The sequence below is a fragment of the Manacus candei genome, unplaced genomic scaffold (assembly GCF_025592945.1).
Source record: "Manacus candei isolate 608988 ecotype Guabito, Panama unplaced genomic scaffold, ASM2559294v1 h1tg000014l, whole genome shotgun sequence".
Taxonomy (NCBI): Eukaryota; Metazoa; Chordata; class Aves; order Passeriformes; family Pipridae; genus Manacus; species Manacus candei.
Genome location: NW_026138062.1, coordinates 1786464 through 1808781, shown reverse-complemented (window position 1 = coordinate 1808781; position 22318 = coordinate 1786464). Strand labels below are relative to the sequence as shown.

General features: G+C 38.7%; 1 protein-coding gene across 7 annotated transcripts in view; it reads right to left on the bottom strand.

Annotated features, from left to right (window-relative positions):
• NALCN (sodium leak channel, non-selective) overlaps positions 1–22318 on the bottom strand; it is a 223297-nt gene that overhangs the window by 29552 nt on the left and 171427 nt on the right. For all 7 annotated transcript variants that reach the window (XM_051780569.1, XM_051780575.1, XM_051780576.1 and 4 more), the window contains 5 exons: positions 15690–15763; positions 4536–4637; positions 4027–4096; positions 1967–2058; positions 1683–1805 (listed from right to left, as the gene is read on the bottom strand). In XM_051780569.1, the coding sequence (XP_051636529.1) occupies positions 1683–1805; positions 1967–2058; positions 4027–4096; positions 4536–4637; positions 15690–15763 (461 nt within the window). The remainder of the gene's footprint in view (positions 1–1682; positions 1806–1966; positions 2059–4026; positions 4097–4535; positions 4638–15689; positions 15764–22318) is intronic.

Sequence of the window (22318 nt, the reverse complement as noted above, 5' to 3'; positions counted from 1 at the left end):
ATGTACCAAGGTATTCCCTCAGGAGTTCTTTAATTTCAAAACTTCTTGGACCATGGCTGGATGGGGCTCTGAGCAACCTGTCCTAGTGAAAGCTGTCCCTGTCCATGGCAGAGGGGGTTGAACTAGGTGATCTTTAAGGCCCCTTCCAACTTAAACCACTCCTTATGATTTTGTGATTCTATGATATCCTCAGTTAACATACACACACACAAAGCCTTCCACATGACCTATTCCTTTTACTATTTCTTGAGTCTTTTTCTGATTAATATTTTTAGATTCTCCATATCTGAATTTTCCTATGTAATTGCTGTGCTCCACCTACCATGTCCAAACACCCATTAGGAAGTCAGAAAGAGTGAGAACCACTTTATAAGTAATATACACATATCTAGGAGACGTGAGTTAAGTTCTGGCTGCAGCAATTATTTATTGATTCTTAAAGTCAAGCCTTTTCCCCCTATTTTACATAGTAGCATTCCTCAGCCTTTTTTACTAGAAGAAAATATGTATCTTACCAGTTTGAAAAACATATCTAAAATACCTTACTTGGCAAGCTAGGTAGGACAATGAATAAAGCAGGTAGGATTTAAAGAAATGAAAAAATGTACTGTTTAAGAAAATCAATTTATTGTTATAATTGCAAATATTTTCTTTAAACTGTTTTAATGTAAATACCCTACTACCATCAGGCACTCCACAATGGTAAGAGGCACTGACAAGTTTTTGACAAGTGGATTGGAATGACTGTGTGGTTTTTTTTCTGTGTTAATTTGCAGTGCTTCATGGACCAGTGCACCACAATCAAGTTAGCAGTTGTATAAAAAAGTGGACGTGCCTCTACACACATGGCAGAACACTTAAATATAGGTATTGTTAAAACTGAATATCTAACCTTCCTGCCATGCTAACCAATTTGTTGAAGGGCACAGAGAAAATCAGTGATAAAGCAGGTACTGAAACCAGTCCTTACAAGGGCCAAGCTCATAGTCTTGAGCTATCTTGAGTCTTACACTGTTTGCAAGGTGACATGCACTAACCCTCAAAAATTAGGATGCCAGTCACAGACAGAGGTTTAAAAGAAGAGCTGTAAGATTATTTTATATCAAGCTGCTTGTACATAGATCTCTATCTGCCATGCTCACACACACAGTTTAGTTGCTGAGTCTTCCTGATTTTCATCTGGTTTCAGCTTTTCTTCTTTTATCTCCCAGAGCTGAACACCTCCCCATCCCATTCTGGGTCCCTAATTATGGGCTGCAGAGTCTTCGGGTGAGCATAGGTGTGATTCATTTCTCTTTACCTTTTTCTGTTCTATGAGTAACTAACTGCTGGTGTATAAAAACTTCTCGCTTTATGATGAGGAATAGGAAGGAAATAGCAAGCTGATTCCCCAGGGTCTAAAACTGGGAAACATTAGCCTTTCCTCTCAGTTCATGTCAGTGGTTTCTCCACAGTCTTGTCCCATCTCAGCACCACAGACTGCTCTAACACATCTGCCCCTACACAGCATTTTTTTGCTTCCTTTCTTTCAACAGCAAGACTACACCATAGAAAACTGACCGCCAGCTTGTCTGGTGACCACATTATATGCAGTTTTTCTTGTAAAAGAAAAGTTAGAACGTGATTTTGGAGGATATGAAGGTAAACGTGTTGGAACCAATGTTGATACGAAATGAACTTACGCATTAAAGCGAGCTCGTACCACCACTCGGCAGAAATTCCTGAATCTGTGCTCACGACCAACTATGAAAAGGGGTTTATCAAAATATGGATGATTCTCTCGCAGCTCCTCCTCCTGGACTTTCCTTTTGAAAAAAACATAAATTATTAAGTGTTATGCATTATAACAGGCAAAAATAACCCTTACACTTTGTTCTTTTTTTCATGTTGACTCTCAATACATTTTACTTCATACAGAGAATAGTTAACACAGAAAATGTGCACTCAGACTTTGACTGTTAAATACCTTTTCATTTCAGCTTGTTCCTTTTTTTCTTGGATCATCTTTATCTCACTGTCTTCTCTCTGTGCATTTCTGTATCTCACTGTGTTAGAGTGCTAGAAGCAAAATGATTCCTTTTAAATAAGGTCTGAGGGTTGTTGTTTTTTAATGTTTCAGATGAAAGCAAGATATGGTATTTTACATAGAAATATTAAAATGAAAGGTCTTTATTTCCAATTGTACTGCACATCAACTCAGTCAAGCATATTGCACAGTATTTTCCATCTACAACATAAGGCTCCTTATTTTCATCAAGGTTAATTTCAGTTCTAATTTCATGCTCGAGGTTCCATCCAATCTAACTTTTAACTTTAAAAACAGAGGTCCTGTAAGCTCAGCCAGTCTCTCTGAACTGGAATGAATATCATCAAAGTTACTAAGGGCAAAGACTGGGAAAGAAAAGGCTTTAGACACCCCTTAAGCTTCTCAAGCCTGCTGCATGGCTGCCACGCTGCGGGGCATGCAGAACATACAGGCAGTGAATGCTGAGTGCAGGGACAGAGAGAGTGAGGGAGGATGCCGTCTGAGCTCATCCAGTGAAGGGTACAATCAGTATTACTATTCTGAGTTATGTGAGTCTTTGGAGCACTCATGGTGGGGTAATGCTGGGTGTTATCCTTACTAATGGACACTAACAAGGTCACATCTGCTTTAGTTATCTACAGTTTAAGTTCAACAAGACCAAGTGCTGGGTCCTGCACTTTGGCCATGACAACCCCATGGAGCACTAGAGGCTGGGGACAGAATGGCTGGAGAGCAGCCAGGCAGAAAGGTACTGATTGACAGCAGGCTGAACATGAGCCAGCAGTGTGCCCAGGTGGCCAAGGTGGCCAATGGCATCCTGGCCTGTATCAGGAATAGTGTGGCCAGCAGGACTAGGGAAGTGATTCTTCCCCTGTATGCAGTGCTGGTGAGGTCACACCTCAAGTACTGTGTCCAGTTCTGGGCCCCTCAATTTAGGAAGGAAATTGAGGCGCTGAAGCAGGTCCAGAAAAAGGCAATGAGGCTTGTAAGGGTCTGAGTACAAGACCAATGAGGAGTGGCTGAGGGAGCTGGGGAGAGCTGGGAGAACAGGAGGCTCAGGGGAGACCTTACCACTCTCTACAACTACCTGAAAGGAGGTTGTAGCCAGGTGGGGGTCGGTCTCTTCTCCCAAACAACTAGTGACAGGACAAGAGGACAGTCTTAAGCTGTGCCAGAGGAGATTTAGGTTGGACATTAGGAAGAAGTTCTTCACAGAAAGAGTGACTGGGCATTGGAATGGGCTACCCAGGAAGGTGGTGGATTCACCATACCTGGAGATGTTTAAGAAAAGACTAGATGTGGCACTTAATGACATGGTCTAGTTGACAAGGTGAATTAGGCCATAGGCTGGACTCGATGATCTCAGAGGTCTTTTCCAACCTAATTGATTCTGTGATTCTGTGATTCTGTTTCTTTAAAGACTTTGATAGTTTGAATGAGAGGACTAATATTGCCCCTTGAATTTCCATCGTCACAGAGTTCCATAAAATATGGTATGAATTTGCAGAAATGAAAACGCACTTAACTGTATGAAACTACACCACAGTGAAATTCATGATTACTATTTTCCCTTTTAGTCTTTGTCCTTTCATCTGACAGTTCTACTGCTTGAAAAATATTGCTAAACTTCCACCAGAAATTCTGAAGTGCTGTATTGCCAGCCTGAGTGATCTGTGTAATTCCAGAGTAAGCCTTTTTAAGGTGTCCTGGGTAGCAATTGTTGTGTTCCTAATGTAGTATCTACAGCTTCAGTGAATCTATCTCAGCAAGTGTTCCAAAACCAGTAAGTCTATCAGTGAAATAACCATGGCAATTATTTTGAGGATAATTCTAATGCAGTTACAGTATTTGTTATATGACTTCCTTTCAAGATTTCAAAAGATAAATTGTAAGCTACTTCATAAATAGAAATTAGTCTTACACAAGCATTTATTTGATAGTATGTAGTCTTACTTTTTACATTCCCAAAAATCAAAACCATCATTTCTATGAGGACTTACATCTTGAGTCAACGTTTCAAGAGATTTTCCTCTGCTGATTCTCTGGCTGTTGGAACCATGTCTCAGTGACCTGAAACAATAATAATCAATTTAACAATACATCTCAAGATGAAATTTTGACCTTTATAAGATGGCCATTATAAAGCACTGCTCTCCAGACACCCAATATCTCAAATTTTTATCATTTTTCTCTCGCTAACATCAGAAGCTTATATGTTCTTCAATTGTTTTCAATCTGGTCTAACATAAGCCAATTTCTTTCCTTCTGATCTTTAAACTGATAGCTTTGTAGTTGGCAAAGGGAATGACATTTGAAATAAAAAGGTATTTTTTCCATTTATACAGTACAATGAATTTCATCATGGTTACAATGAAGAATGTAGAATTCAGTTCTTTGTACAAGTAGGTAATTTTGGGTTTTCACGTCTTAAGTATTGCTCAAATTTAATTCTTTTTGTCACCTTTATTTTAAGAATAGTTTTAAAACCATCTCTTTTGTCCATGTTTACCTGCGTTCTTGTCGTATATGATGCTGGACACTAAGTATTGACCTTTCCTTTGCTGGCTGCCCCTCAAATGATCCACTCAGCATGCGTTGTCTAGTGCAGGCCCTACAAAGAAATATAAATATGATGACAGAGAGTTTTCAGTATAAATGATAATTTCAGAGGTAGCATATTCAGAAAAGTCAGCTTTGCTTTGTGGGAACCAAGTTCTTCAATAATAACAGACAAAAATAATAAAAGAGTAATGTACTTTCCATGAAAACATGTCCAAAGCAATGGTCCTCACTCTGCAACACAACCAGTCATCCAATGAACCTCCTTCATGCCTTAGCAAGGGCCATCTACAACTTTTTTATCCAGTTTGCTGTAGAATTTATGGTCCCTCAAGAGTTCACAAAGTGTGAAAGGGCTGAAGCGACGCACTAATCCTCAGTAAAACCAGCTTCTCAGCAATAAAGAAGGGAATAGGACAAGTACAACAGCAATTTTAGTTCCTTTCAGGGCTGTATGTACACGTCTAAGACTTACAGCATAACTTTGAGTGTTCTAAATAACTGGAACCATATATGGTATGAAATGAAAAGCTGCACGTTGCTGATATCCTGCAAATGAAATGTCTGCTCTCTGTGAATGCATTCAACTTGCAGCATTTTGCTGTGTGGGTTTTCTCACTTGTTTGCTCACAATTCATTTTGTTTTGGCAAACACATTTTACATTTTACACATTTTGGCAGAGATGAGTATTTGTTGGCTAGTAAGTGTGCTACAGCTAAACAGAGCATGCATATCTTTACCTTGATGGCTACAATGGAATTGATTTGCTTAAGAAAAAGAGATGTTTCCACTGAAATAGCTCACACAAATATTCTGATGCCTGAGAGATGGAATTTCAACACTGGAAACATATTTTAACATTCCGGGAATGCTTCAATTTTAAGTTTACACTGTGCAATCCTTATTGCTCATTTTGTGTTATACAACCATCCAGAGAAACACAAGACCCAACTGGTAATATTCCATACTTTTTATTGAATAGAATCTCCTTTTTTTAAAAAAAAAGATTAAAAAAATCATACACCATTTGAGTAACCACTCAGTTTGCCAGTCTGCTGTAAGGCTTAGATAAATGCTGGCCTTGACAGCATGGAATGAGCATGCTTGATTGCAAAAGGTGTACATGGCATGTTCTTTCCCCACTGTGACTTTGTTTTTCACTCTTCTGTGTTTTTTCTCCTTCTTTTGGATATAAACACATAAATGATAGAAGTATGAATCCAAATTGAGATCTGGAACAAAAACAAGAAGCTTAGAATGCTTATCAGTGTCATCACTGCCCGTCAGATTAGCATGCCAGAAAAAAATACATTGTGCTACACTTGTTATAAAAAGCATTAGGTTATACTACACTGAACTGAAGCATCATGACATTTAAGAAAATTACTACATGTCTTATAAAACACAGCTCATCTTAGGCAAATCATGAACATTTTAATGCCAATGGATTTTAAGCATTATATTATGGAGGATGATACCATATAACACTGTCAGAAAACAACAGAGATATCTGAATACCTGTGCAATTTTTGACTAAAAAAAGAAAAAAGCAAAAAATTATTTCCTAAAAATGGATTATATCTAAATCCATTAAAATGACAGTTCAGTTTTTCCTAGGAAAGACAATGGAAAGTTCTGTATAGAGGGTTCTCGCTGTGACAAAGAGATTAACTTATCTTTTTTTTTCCCCCTGTAAATATAAATTATTGTGCTTTGCTTTTAACAGCTAGAAATTATTTTCTTGACATCAAAAAGTGACTTGCACATAAACTTTTCATATTCTTGTACACAATTACTTGAATACCAAGCTACATAAACTCTTAGTGTTCACAATAAAAGAGATTTTAAATGCTTAAACAATAAATTCTTTACCTGACTAATGAACAAGATGGCTTATTTTATTATTAATTGTATAATACAATAGACTTAGCCCATATACTATGGGCATACTATGGCAGAATGGGCATGCATAAAGAGTAACTAACACCTGTAGAAAGACTTAGTATTGTTTATGATCTCTAAATTAGATTACTAAATCCATATTTGGAATTTACATCCATTGCCTTATTTTCAATACCTCTGGAAGCCTTGCAGCTCCTACTGAACAGAGAAATAATGAAATGCCAGTTGTATAGCAGAGAGATCAGAAATTTTTATCAAGTAATTGCAAAGAAATTTTTTTGCATTTCCAGAGAAAAAGATGCTGTCCTGAAAAGGCCATGGCTCCTTTTGACAGTCCCTCTCTGAGCATTCTCCACTTCATGGGAATGACTGCCTTAATCTTCCTTGTATTTCCAGATACTTTGTTATACTTTCTTATACTTTTGACTCAGAATCTGGATATTTTTCAGCTGCTTAGACACCTAGAGTTGCAGATCTTTGGGACTTTTGAAAAAGAAGGCAAGTGCCATGAAGTTTTCAGAATGGCATGGTTGCCAATTTAAAAGTCTGCAGTAGGATTTGCATTCTCATTGCAGACGTACACTTACGTACTCACTCTCAGTGCCTCCATGTGATCCGTGTGTCCAGGCTTCCCTCATAACCAACAGAGATGTAGGACTCAATTAAATTGGTTGTACAGAGGTGTCCAGCACCACCTGCCATGCCTTGGAGTATCTTGCCTTGCTTCCAGCTGCTGCTCCATCAGGGTACAAGGTACAATAGTCCTACAGATTTCTGTATTACCTCCCATTTTCAAGAGGATGTCTTCGACATCCTCTGGCATCTCATACAGTACTGTATGTCCCTATATGGACAACTTCATTGAATGCTTGGTCAATTAATCTAGTGAATTATGTTCTGAAAGTATTAAAGTAACCATAAAGTGGGCATCTAAAGACAAAGCAGTCAGCTAAAGATCTCACTGGGCTCCACTATTTTTATTGCAGAACTTGGAACAGAGTCCAGCAGCTGCCAACTACATGCTCCAAATCTTCCTTGAAAAGCGCAAATACAATAAAATATCCTGAAAGAGAAAATGCAATTTTTTGCTTATTAGAAAGCAGATGAAGATTACACAGAACAATATACTACTGGGATACCACATAGTTTGTGCCACATAGTTTGCATTACCTGTAACCTGTTAGGAGGTCCAAACTTCTGAAGTTCTTCAAACTATTTCCTGCTTTGGGATCCCTGAAAAATAAGTAGTGAACAGAGTGTTCAAGCAACATTCTTTGACCTAATATAAAATGTTAAATGTTTTGATCAATACTTTAAAATACTGTACCTTTTATCAGTATTCCGAGGTCTCTTGCAGAGGGTATGCATATGGCTCATACTTGGACTTCTTAGTCAGGCACCCTTTCTGCAACAAGTGTTTACTCATCTTTTATTCCAGTGTAACACCAATTTGGGTTTTTTCTTCGTTATTTGAATGAGTGAGTACTTATGTAGTAACTGTAGCAACTGCATAAATTACTGTGTGCTTTTGTTCTTGTTCTCTCTGAAACGTGCTCAAACTGAAGTCTTAGCAGTGTGGTACCCTGCAGTACAACACTCAGTTATCATCCTCATTCAGCGCTGTTTCCACTCTCTCTGACTCTCTAACCTTACTAAATCTTTCTCTGCTCTCATTATAATTCCATCTAACTTGGAATATATGGTTGAGTGTGCCAATTTAAGATTGATGGGGAATCCACCTGATAGATGTTGTAGTGTTTCTTTCATTTATAAATTTAATTCAATAAGGCACTTTTTGAATAGTAAGCAAAATGCACATTTTCACCATAGCTATACTACTGTTCTTTTTTTAAAGAAATATGAATTTGGCTGGTGAAATAAAATGGATTATTAATGCAAATTGTATAATCTATGATTTTTCTTTTCCATGTTTTTTCTTGTTTCCTTCCATATGCCTCTAAAGAAAAACCAGTCACATCTTTAGTGTCTGCTCAGCCAGATGAGCTATGGTAGCAAACTTTTTTCTTTAGCAATTTTTTACTCTGATTGCCATTCTTGCCTTGCTGTTTCAGCTTCTCCTCTCACAGATATTAGTATAATAACAATTTGTATTGGATTGTAGAAGAATTAATAAAAGCAATATAGAAGAATAAACTTCAAGTGACCATCCAGTCTATCACCTCTCTCAAAATGGGATCAACGATAGCTACATTATTTGGGGCTAATGTTTGTCTAACTTCTTTGTCCATACCTGCAGTGTTGGAGACTCCATAGCCCAATAATCCTACTTCACAACTGTGCTTTGCACTGATGCATAACATGGTGGTCAGTTGGCACAACCCCCATGGAACAGAGTAACTTCTTACCAATGGATATGTGCATTCCAGAATTTCCTTTTTTTGTCTTTGCATTAGGTAGGTGAAATCCAATCATGCCATATGCTTGTAGATATTGAGGAAGGTGGACTAAGTCTGGATTTTGCGCCTGACAACAACTAACATCAAATTATCTGGAACATTTGTTCTGAGAAATGCATGGTATCAAACCCTCAAAGTTATGAAGAAAGAAATCATACTCTTAAGAGAGAAAACATAAAATATATGCCAAGAAATTTGTTGCAAATGATTCAGAACTAAGTCACTTATTTAATGCAGGCAAATTTCTAATAAAGAATAGTATGTCTTCTAGGATCATAGAATCATAGAATCATTTAGGCTGGAAATGATATTAAGGATCAAGTCCAACTGTTAACCCAGTATTACCAAGTCCACCACTAAAGCATGGCCCTAAGTGTCTTTTAAATACCTCCAGAGATGGCGACTCAACCACTTCCCTGGGCAGCCTATTACAGTGCTTGACCTCCCCTTCCATGAAGACTTTTTTCCTAACATTCAATCTAAACCTCCCCTGGTGCAACTTGAGGCCATTTCCTTTTGTCCAGTCACTTGTTGCCTGGTATAAGAGACTGAACCCCACTTCAGTACAATGTTCTGGCAGTTGTAGAGAATGATAAGGTCTCCTCTCGACCTCCTTTTCTCCAGCCGAAACATCCCTAGTTCCCTCAGCTGCTCCTCATAAGACTTGTGCTCCAGAGCCTTCACCAGCTCCGCTGCCCTTTTCTGGACATGCTCCAGCACCTCAATGTCTTTCTTGTCATGAGGGGGCTAAAGCTGAACACAGGTTTCAAGGTGTGGCCTCACCAGTGTTGAGTACAGGGGGACGATCACTTCCCTGATCCTTCTGGCCACACTACTTCTCATACAATCCAGGATGCCATTGGCTTTTTGTCTGCCTGGACACAATGCTGGCTGTCAACCAGCACCCCTATGTCCTTTTCTGCTGGCAGCTTTCCAGCCACTCTGCCCCCAAACTGTAGCACTGCATGGGGTTGTTGTGACCGAAGTGCAGGACCCAGCACTTTGTCTTATGGAACTGTTGCCCTCAGCCCATCAATCCATCCTATCCATATCTCTCCGCTGAGCCTTCCTGCCTTCCGGCAGATCAACACTCCTGCCCAAGTTGGTGTCATCAGTAAACTTACTGAGGTTGCACTTGATCTTCTTATCCAGGTTACTGATAAAGATATTGAACAAGGCTGGCCCCAATACTGAGCCCTGGGGAACACCACCACTGACCAGCTGCCAGCTGGATGTAACTCTGTTCACCATCACTCTCTGGTCCCAGCCATCCAGACAGATTTCACCTAGTGAAGAGTGCACCCATCCATACCATGGGAAGCCAGTTCCTTCAAGAGAATGTTGTGGGAAATGATGCCAAAGGATTTACTAAAGTCCAGGCAGACAACATCCACAGCCTCACCCTCATCTACAAAGTGGGTTACTTTGTCATAGAAGGAGATCAGGTTGGTCAAGCAGGACCTGCCTTTCTCAAACACATGTTGGCTTGGGCTGATCCCTTGGTTATTCTGTATGTCCTGCATGATGGCACTGATGATGATCTGCTCCATGATCTTCCACAAGGTCAGGCTAACAAGCCTGTAGTTCCCTGGATACTCCTTCTGGCCCTTCTTGTAGAACCAGACCAGGTGGAAGATGCAGAGCTGAGCTGACCCAGGGTAAACAAGAGCTGGTCTGATCCAGGGTTAGCAACTGGGCAGTTGGAACACATGGCCTACAAAGTTCCCCTCTGACCAAATTCCTGTGATAAACTAATGAAAATGTTTGCTCAGTCTCTTGTGAAAGGTGTTTATACATTAGTGTTCGGAGAGATTTTATTCAGAGATAAACTTTATAACTTTCCTAGAAGCACAGAGAACCTTGTTTCTTGCTCATTCAGAAAAAAAAAACCCACTGTATTTTGCAGAAATACTTGTAGGAACAAAGTCTGAATCAACTTCTAGCGTATTAGCTGTGCTGGTTTAAAGGTAAACTGGGAGGGGAAATGAACTCAACTCAAAGGAGAGATTATAAATCAGAATAACAATTTAATAAAATAATACAATAAATATGATTATACAGACAAACAGTTGGTTTTAACCCACAAACCCCAAACATATAACCCACCACCCTGGGGTATGAACAAAGTGGTGTTCCTTGGGCTCCCTGAGTCCAAAGCAAAAGGAGAGGGAAAAAACCTGTTAGTGAGAGTGCTGTTGCAGTCTGGTCAAGAGCGGTGATTGCAGTCCGGTTGAGAGTGATGGTTGCAGTCTGGTTGAAAGTGGTGGTCTGCAGTCTTCCTCTGGATCCCATGAGTGGTTAAAAAAGTCCCAAGACTCCAAGATTAGATATCCTCCAGTTCAGGCAGGAATGCCCAGTACCTCCCTCAGGGTGGGGAGTTCCACAATGGGTGTGAGGACAGGAGCATCCTCCTATCTCACAGGGCTCTTAAGACCCGGTTTATAGCCTGAGGAGTCAGGCTGTGCTCTGGGCAGATGGTGTAAATGGTCTATTGATAACAGTTCCTGGGAAATGGCATGGAAGGCTATAGAATACACAGTTTTGGGTTACACCCATACAGTGATGAACTGGTCCCAAGTGTTCTAACTAGGACATTAGCAAATTAGTAGAATGGAATACTTAATTCAAGCAATTATTTCTCTCCTTCCCCCCACCCCTAATGCACTCATGGTAGTCTCAGTTTCAAACATAAGATAAATGCACTTCACTCAATTAGGTGTTCGTGAAACTTAAGATTCCACTTAAGCATGAGTTATGTTATTCCCTCAGGCCCAGGAAACACATCAGGTAAACCTTATCTAGAACAGTGAAAATCCTATTGCACACCCTTAGCATCAGTTTGCAGTTTGACTATAGCGTCAGCTGTAATGAAAAACAAATAAAAAGCTGCCCATTTAAAAAGAAATGTTATTTTCCCAAACTGTCACAATACATAGTTTTATACATTTGTGTTGAGGAGTCTCTTTCCCTGGAGATATTCAAAAGGCATCTGGACATGGTCCTGGGCAACTGGCTGTTGTGACTCTGCTTGAACAGGGAGGTTGGACCACATGACCTCCAGAGGTCCCTTCCAATCTCAAACATTCTCTGATTCTTTGAAGCACAGTTTAATAGACAACAGAATAAGGTTTTGCAACGCTGAGACTTTAATTATATTTTGGACTTTGTGAGACTAATTTTAATTTACTCAGTTTCCCCACCATTCTGTACTGTTAATAACTTATCCTCAGCACTGGAGAGAATGGACTGATTTATACACAATGTTTTGACTGGACCTACTCCACTCTGTCTGCTTCAGAAAGCCAGTGGGACTCGAGGACTAGACTAAAGGACTAGACCTCATTCTTAGATAATGATCCTTCAAGGAATGAGGGTCACAAGAACCACAGACACAGAACTTGCTTTTAAGAGGAAAAGCAGTGCTCACAGTAAGCTACAGTGAGAAAAAAGTGTGAATCACTGAAGATATGCAGGAGGAATTAAATTTGCTAGAAGTGGTTATTGCTGCTGAGGGAAACGTATCATAATTTTCAGAAAGGAATGGAGCTGTTTGCAATTCAGAGGCACTACTAAATGGGACTTTGTTCTAAAAAAGTTGTTCTAACTGTCTATACTCTAACCTTGTTTCATTTTCATTTCCAGTGGAGTCCCTACCTCAGAATGGATTTATATGAAGAGTTAAGCCCCTCGATGCTCTGACACTGGCAGAGCAAAGATGCAAACCATTGGTAAAATACTCAGGACAGTAGTTACTACATCCTTAACTTGGTTCCCATGCCTAAGTGCACAAAGACCTCAAGGAGGCCAGGGGAAGATTAATTTCAAAACAAGGATGTTCGGAAACTAGGTAGTTCCCCTGGAGTGCAGCAAGAAAGCTTCAGAAGAGACCCAAGACCTGCATTTTGCTGCATAATGTAACACTAGATGAGGAGCTGAGACACCTAGGATTGAATGTATGAACTGTCTCTCTGGGTGGTCAGGGCTATTCATGTCCTTCTTCCTCTTCTTGGGGGAGAAGTCAAACTGCAGTTCATCATACAAAGGGAAAACCAAGGTTTGCATAGAGAAAGATGCATAAGAGAGACATAGAGGTATCTTTGTGTAATTCATAGTACAGTTGGTTATATTGAAACATTCAAATTTGACTAAAATATAAATTGACAAGGTTTAAAAAATAGAGGGGAAAAGGTCAGAGGTGGACTTAAGCTAGAACAGACTTAAAATTCTCTTTCAGGGCAGCAATTTTGTCAAGCTGAAGTTGCCCATGGGCGGTTTTACTGTGTAGAGGCATTGCTTTAGATAAATGCTCCTTAATTCAGGTAGACAAAAATTAAGAAGATGCAAGAAGCAATTTTTTCTGAAGGGACATCCTGATTTATCTCTTATTGTTCTTGGCATAAATGCCATTTGTTCTTTTCTCAGATATTCTGAATAGCTGAGAGTCACCTAATTTTATGAAGGGGTTTATGTAATTTACAACTATAGCAAAAATGAGAAAAAGTCTTGAGAGTTTGAATTTTCCTGTGTTACTTAAACTGAATCTAAAATTTCAGATGTAAATCTTATCACTTCCTCTGTTTGTAAAACTCACCTGCATCAACAGTGGCAACACTGTCATCAACATGGAAACACTGTCAGTGCTCAGGACCAGTCAGACCCTCACTGGCAATGCTCTCTATCAGCTTGCCCACCAGATATGCCATGAACACAGTTTTTTTATGCTGAAACAGATGCATTGTAAATGTCATAGATCAGAGCTTATTTAACAATTTTGAGGCAAACCCAAGGAACAATAAATACTATTTGTTCCTTTTTCTCAGGAGGAGAATAAGACTGCTTCTTTGTAAATGACTTACAAGCATCCCAAGAAAGCATTAGAGGGCACGTGATCCCACGTTTTTCTTACTTCACACAAGTTCCCCCCTTTCTCTGTGTTTCTCAAAGTTCATTGCTGATGAACCAGGAAATAGATGAGAAAGCAGTAAATGCAGATTAAATTAATAGATTAAATAGATTAATTAAAAATAAAATAATAGATTAGTAAATGAAAACTTTCTTCTTCTTCCTCAGAAACTTTTCTTCAGAGGAATTTGGGTGAATTGATGAGAAGTCCTTCTAGACACAAGATTTTGGCAGAAGTCATGATCTGTAGGACCAAGTGGAATTCAGTAGGATTGAAACTGGAAGGACTGATTTCTGATCCTGTCCTAGTATGTCTGAGAAATCAGTGAAATCCAAACAATGGTTTGCTTAGATTCTCCTCCCATTCTGTTTCAGATTTATCCTGAAAAGGGGAAAAATCTATGCTGATGGGAGAATTCATCAGAATTCTTAATTTCAATTTTGCAGAACTTAATTTTTTTTCTTCTAAGAAAGAATGGAGTCCCTACAGATGTAATTAAAAAAAAATTAAATATATAAAAGTAGGATATTTTCTTCGTCTACATTTTTTCTCTGTGGTATAGTATAAGAAACACATCAAAAAACATGACATTTGTGTAACCCTGAAGATGTCAATAGCATTTCACAGTTCTCGTATAACACAGAATTTCATTAAAAATGTTTTACTGAAATGATGCCAGGACGCTTGTATCTAAAACCATATTTTAAAAAGTTTTTTGATTAATCTATCTGTAACAGTTATGCCTGTAAAATCAAGGTACAGTCCCACAACTGAAAAAATGCTTACAAATAGAGCTCTGAGATTTGTTAAAATTGAATACTTATAGTACTGCATTTACATTTATGAACAATATCTTTACACTGAAAATTCATTTGAATTAGTAATTTTATGTTTTCATTACATGGATTTAAAGACAGAAAAAGTTTCACATTAATTGCTATAGTTCTCCCTGTTCTGTATTCTGATAGAGCATTAAAAAGAACCAATACTTCTCAAATGGCATGGATTCAAGAAACTTCATAATTCAGAAATCACACTGAACTTCTAGTTCACTGCTCCTCACAAAACACTGCCTCACTTAATCTATACTTTTCAGCAAAGTTATTCCTGTTTATACTGTGTGCTTACCTGGGACCTCTCACTGACAATACTCTGGAAATGCATCTGCTTTGCTGAGAATTTAAATATAAAAAGAATGCTCTATTAAGTGTTGGCATTGCTAATGCACCTTATACCAAGAACAGCCATTTTAATGTAAAACCAACAGTAGCATGAAAAACTGCAGCATGGTGTTACCTATATGATAACTTCAGACATGGGCCTTGGAGACTCAGACTGGCATTAGTCACTTATGGTACTGAGTACTTACTTGATATAGAATACCAAAAGGAGTGATCATTATTAAAACATTCAGGAAATCCTTCTACAGAAGTCACAGTTCTGAAATCTTCTTCTTTATCCATTTGGTACTTGGAATATCATTGGCTGTAGTCTACGCTTTCTAGTGTGCAATCCCTGTGAACATTTATGTGCATATACTTGCCAGGTCCAGGCTAGAATTCTTTAGGCAAAATAACATCACTTATGAAAGGGCATGTTTTAGTTAATTTAGAAGGAAGAAATGAAATGAGCTGAAACGTGATCTTTCTGCATGACACAGAATTCAAATACATACCAAAGAAGAACAATCTCTCTCTTATTGCTGTTTAAACATATAATATAGCCAGAGAAAAGAGCAATTTATTTTTGATAATGAAAGCAATAGATGTACTACAAAGGGATACACTATTAATACTATACATCCAGTAACATTTGTGAAAAACAAGGTTATGAGAAATCAGACGACAGTCAAAACAATACCAAATCACATCTGACTCTTACCTTAGAATTTTATTGATTGCCGTCTCTTTTTCCAGAAGATTTCTTGCTCTGATACTGAAAACAGATTTACGGAGCTATAAAATTAAGAAAAAGACAGTATACTTTTTAATTGTCATAAAATATAGTGTGTATGTGACAGACCAATGAAACATTATGATGTTGAGTGCACGTAAAATTAAAGACATAAGGTTCTCTATGATAAAGCTATTTTTCACAGTCTGCATCATGGGTGTTCTTTTCCAGGAAAAGGATGGCAGAAAAACTAAAAATGTGTACACAGAGCAAATTCCTTGAGGAATACCTAAGATCCTAGCCTTATCTTGCAGCTTTTGGCCTCTCTACCCCAATCCTGAGGTAGTTCTGTGTAGAAAGAAGCAGATAGTTTTGTTGACTAGCACAAATGTTATTTCCTTTATTACACATTTCTTCTCCAGCTGGCCAAGTCATGCCTTTTTGCTACTCATTCTCCACTTTGGATTTTGACTAGGCTGGATTGTACTCTGGAGATGCCTTGACTATACAAAAGAGCCAGCTAACAAAGCTTAGATATATAATTTAAGTGCATAGAACTAGATAAGATGAAAGTAGGCCCCTTTTTTCCCCCACAGATGTAGAGCAAAAAAGTGTGGTGAGCAAAATGTGCTTGTGCTTGCCTCTGGTCATGAACAGTGTTTTGGGCATATTCTTATGAACAGGACTTCCTGAATGGGAAATGAAAGGACTGAGATACATGAAAAAACAAACATGCACTTACTAAGCAAGTGATTAACAAATATGGCAACTCAAGGAACAAATAACAGCTGAAGAATTTAGGTCAGGACTTACACCTGTGATGAACAGAAAGCCCCTGGCACCTTGTAAGACTTAAATCTGTCAACTGTTTGGAGATTGTTATCATGAAGAAAATGGTTGAGAGAGATTTGGAAACTCTGAACAATGTTTGCCCTGTTTTTGATCAATCTGAAATGGAATCTTTAAGCACATTACTTTAAATCTTCTTTACATGTTTCTAAAACACTACCTCCAGTCATTTGACAAATAATTTTTCTAGAACTTCTCTCAAGACTCGGATTGACTCTGAGTCACAGTTAGATATCTTACTTTGAAGAGAAACAGAAGCCTAGAAAATACCTAAACTTTTAAATTGTACCGGCTGTACTTAATAAAATGGCTACTGCTTTTAACCCACACCTGCAAGCTACAATCTCATTCCTACCCCCTGTCTTCTCAAGCATGGCCCCTTTAACCTTTTTCACGCTCTAACCCACCTCTGTACAGCCTGTGGAAGTAAGAACACAGATTATTTGAAAACATCCCTATTTTGAGAATCTGTGGCTTCCTTAAAAAACCTGCAACTTGAAAACTGAAAATACTTGAGAAGGTAGTTTGGAAAATAAGGTATTGGATTTTCAATTAAGATTAAAAAATTAGTAATAGGCTTGTTAAATGTAAACAAAAAATGATTCCATTCCCTGGATATGGTTCCCATAAATATAAATTGAAAATCAATGTATGAGATATACCTGTTGAGGAATATATTTAGTGCAGGTAGCTCAGTGTGAAGCTGCAGATTGAGCTCTGTCTGGGTGATGAGAGCCCAAGGCAAGACGCTGTGAACTGTTGACCCTTTGCCTAACAAAGGGCACAGGGACCTGTGGTCCATCCAGGGGACCAGACACTCAGGGACAGGGCAGGAGCTGATGACCCCCAGACATTTCTGTCCTTAGACTGTTAGGGTATAAGCGCCCAGGGGTCCCTTTGTTAAGGATTCCTCCTCAGAGACACCAGCACAAGCTGTTATTTTCTTATTTAGTTATTACACCATCATTAAATTATTTTAAGGATCTGTATGTCTGAGACTCTGCTACGGGAAACTTGGGGTCGAGGTGGTCAGGAAACCTGGTCTGACTGTGAGTGTGGGGGGTGTAGCTGTGAAGGGGCCTCGGTCCCAGCTCAGATGGTGCCACAGTCTGACTGCCAGAGTGGCTCCTGGATGGTCAGACAGGGAAGTTTCCTTAACATACCATTATAATAAATATTGTGTAGGTATAAATATTTCATATACTAAAACATACTTGTGTAGGTTTTAACTCATTTGCAGTATCTCAACACAGCTTTAGTGGATTTATAAGCAAGGTACTTTATTATGGATTTAGATATAACAGTGCTGAAAGCACTAGCAACTCTTTCACATATTTTTTTTCTTCTAATGTCAGTGAAATTAATATCAGTGGAATCCCATAAAACTGTTTTTGCCCACTTGAGGATTGCAGAAAGGAGCCTCCAAACCACAGGAGTATCTGTTTTACAAGATGCTACACAATAATTCTTTTAGGGTTCAACTAGGAACCTCAAACTTATGAGAATAAGAAAAGTGGAAAACCAGCAGTTTTGTTTCAGTTGCTTTTTCCTGTTATAAATAATTGCTTTAGAATAATTGCAATTACATTAAATATCAGAGAAAAAATATGTGCTGCCTACTAATGTGTTATGTCCATTTATTTCTAATAAAAATTCTTGTTAACATCTTAGAAATCAAAAAGATTTTAAAAAGAGGAAGCATTAATTTCCTTCCCAATTTCCAGTTTTTGCTCATCTGATTTTGGCCAAAAAGCTGAGGCAAATACATTTTCCTGAAATTGTCTACAGTTCCCTATCTGGCATAGGTCATTTTTCAGTGTATAAAGTAGGTGACAAAACACCTTGGCATTAAAGCTTGTAGCCCAAGCAAGGTTGTCAGCAATGGAACATGTCCTAGAAAAGCAGAAGTGAGGAGTCTACATATTTTCAGACTCCAAAAGGATGTTGAGCACTTGAACTGATTCACTTAGTGCTTCCCCAAGCCAAGCATTAAACCAGTTAGTGCCAGCAAGGAAAAAGAACAGCTCAAGAAAAGGTGCTGTCAGGTCTAGGGCAAGGGTTACTTACATACTGTCAGGAACTGCTGAATCTGCCCTCTAGGTAGCAAGACTAACAAAGAAGGAAATAGTGCTGTATGTTTTGCATAAAAGTATAGCACTAAATCTCTTTCATGCCTCAGCTGGAAATGGCTTGACTCCCTTTTTCTGTTTTCTTCAATGAACAAGCTTAGTTGTCTGCTGGAGATGTGCAAGAATAGTGCCACACTCTGGTATGTGGCCGCCACATAGCCAGAGGTGCATAATCCACAGAGTCAGAGAGATGGAGCCCGTGTCTGGAGACACTGAGATGGGAAAGAAAAGACTGGGTTCTAGTTCATACACCCAAAGCTGTTCATGACTTTTATTCAGTGATGCTTGAACAAATAATCACAGTCACAGAATACGCTGAGTTGGAAGAGACCCACAAGGATCATTGACTCCAACTCCTGGCCCTTCTCAGGACAGCCCCAAGAATCACACCACGTGCCTGAGAGCATTTTCCAAATGCTTCTTGAACTCTGCCAGGCTTGGTGCTGTGACCACTTCCCTGGGAAGTCTGTTCCAGTGCCCAGTCATCCTCTGGGTGAAAAACCTTTCCCTAATATCCAGCCTAAACCTCCCCTGACACAACTTCAGGCCATTCTCTCAGGTCCTGTCACTGGTCACCAGAAAGAAGAGATCAGTGCCTTCCCCTCCTCTTCCTCTCACGAGGAAGTTGTAGACTGCAATGAGGTGTCCCCTCAGTCTGCTCTTCTCCAGGCTGAACAGACCAAGTGACTACAGCTGGTACTCATACGGCTTCCTCTCTATGCTTAAGAAGTCATGAGAATGGAGAAAGGGATCAGAACACAGGGTGTTACACCATGTTATTTGGGCAGAGTACATTTACTTTTGCTGCATTTTTTTTCACAACTAGCTGTGAAATTTGCACTCAAAGCACCCCAGGGACATCCTTGGGCACCAACCTTGGTCCATACCTAATGGACTGTGGCTTAGGTGAAGTTTTGAAGGTTTGTTACCATCCTGTTTGCCTTATGATTTTTGAAGCTAATGGTCCTCATTTCTCTTTAGGATTCAGGAGCCCTTCCTTCAGCAGAACCCTGGTGAATTTATCTTGAGTTTAAAATATCCAGAAGCACCAATACAAGACAATATTTTTAGAGAAACACAACTGATCCATTTCTCATATTTAAAGAAGTCAGCAGTCAGTCAAATAGCAACACATATGTCAATATTCATGCTGAAGAAAATCAAACAATACTATAGATTTTTAAAATATGTATCCTTACTTCTATATTAGATAAATAAACTAAACTGTTCCCCATTTAATTTTCCAAATTTGCACAGCACACCAGGCAAGTGCAATGGAACTGTACAAATGGAAAATGTGGACGATGATCAGTATTTTGTTTAATAATGTCTAGATGCCACATGCTGGTGTAGAATGAGGCTGGCAATTAAAACTTGTGATACCTGCCGAGTTCTTGAATTTTACAGAGGAAATTAGGAGCAGTGTTAATGTATAAAAGACATTACTCAATCAGATGATGTGGAATTAAATAAATACAGTATACTCTGCTGAGGTTATTTTAGGGATATCTGTTTAGCCTGCTGGGTTTTTTTATTACAGACTGTGCTGTACTGCGAGGACACCCTCAGTGTATCTTTATTAGCCTTTCTTTCTTTCTTTATGTACTTCTTTATGTAACCTATAAGTACACTCAGTGCAGAAATAACAGTGCCATACAGCTTTCTGCTATAGAGCATTATTTTTTAGCATATGACACTGTCCTGAAATCACCTAACAGCATCTGATTACTTTTAGATATGTTTTCAGCAACACATTTTAAAGAACTCTTGCAGGTTACTTTAAACTGTAAGGAATCACTGTGGCAGGTCAGCAAATTACCAGTAGTATTTCCTGAATGAAAGGTGTTAGATGGAAAGTATGTGCTTCTATGAAACCATGAATAAAGTTCATGTCTTGGTTCCCACACTCCTTTATTTGCACACACATGCCCATAGATAGAGAATTAGGAAATCTGCAGGTAGTGCTTCTCTTCCACAAGTGCTGGCACCCTTCTCTGCTGCTGACTTTCAGGCACAAAAAATGACTCAGTCAAGTCAGTGTGAACTTGGTCTGAACACTACACCCTATGAAATCCCATTTGTCAACAAGGACAAAGCAATAAACCACAGTAAGTGTTGTAAAAAGAGCTAAATAACAGAACATTGTTGCTCTGCAAGTGCCACCCACTGCTTTGAAAAGGTACTGCAGATATTTTCAATGATAGTTTTTATTTAGTATCATGTTTAAAAAAAATCCAGGCTTTCTACCCCGGAATAAGAAGATCCTTGGCATAAGATTAAAAGCAAAGCAACACAGGAACCTCTGTGAAGTGTCAGTCAATGACTGCGGACCAGTCCTACAGCCTAGATGTACTGACTGGCACAGCACTGCTGACTTCAGAGCGATCTATCCCAGTTTATACCAGCTAAGTTTTAAAGTTTTAAAGTTTTGAGAAATGCTATTCATTGTCAAGGTTTTGATGTATTTTTCTAGCAAGATGTTTGCACTGCACAAACCCCAGCAAACACTACATAAAGCAATTATTTTCAAATCGAACTTGCAAAAGAATTGCATGCTATCAACAGGTAAAATCTGTGGTGATGTAGTGTATCATTTTTGTATCAGACTACTTCAGAATTGGTAGAAGAGACAAGCGTTGGTGGGTGTTCTGCAATACAAGGTGAGACAAGGTCATAAGTAAATAATGAGATAGAAATACCTGAAATGTTTGCTTGACAATGGGAAAAAAAAGCGCAGCGCATGTAATATATTTTTCTAAGTCAGTTACTTAAGTGTTATATGAAAATTAGGAATTTTAGCTTAGAGTTGTTGATAGTAATCTTTTATAGACAACTGCAGGACCATACAGGAATAGTCTACTGTGCCATGCCAGAAATTCCAAGCAAGGAAAAAAAATCATCCAAAGCTTCTGTTTCAAATCGTGATTTGTTGTATGACAATAGATGGTTTATGTAGACTTGCAGAATGAACAGATTGTTAGGTATTATAACGTTATTTAAATATGTACAGCTTCTAGGGAAAATATGAAGAGTCAGTACAATAAGCAATATAGAATGACTTTTAAGGAAAAGCAAGGAAATATTTGGTAAGAATCCATTCAAAGATTTAGTATTCCATCAAATATAGGATATTCTTGGCCCACAGGATTTTGCTGTGTAGCTTCTCAAATGCAAATAGTATTATGTGTTCAACAACATTCTGCCTATGCATCTTTGGTTTGAAGAGACCGGACTCTTTCAAAATGAATGTGACAAAAGTCACATGAAGAATGACAGAAGGGCAGACTGCAAGTTTTTGGTAGATGCCTAACAAAATGTTCACAAGAATTTAAGCAGGTTAAGTGACTAAATCCTATAGGTAGTGTGGAATTTCTTAAGCTCTTTTGAAAACTTCGGTTAATGCCTACAGAATCACAAAGGATGCAATTACAAGGGGTGTCTAGAGATCACCTAATCCATTTCCCTCTCTCAAAGTAGAACTAACTATTTTCTGTTGGACTGTGGAAATCTGACCCTTTGTGAGGTTGTCCTATAAAAGAAACAGGTTTACTAAACAGTCAAGAAAGTGGTCTAGCTTTAGGTAAGTGCCACAAGGACTCAAAGGTTGTCCCTTTGGATCAGATGTCTAGAATGAGAAGT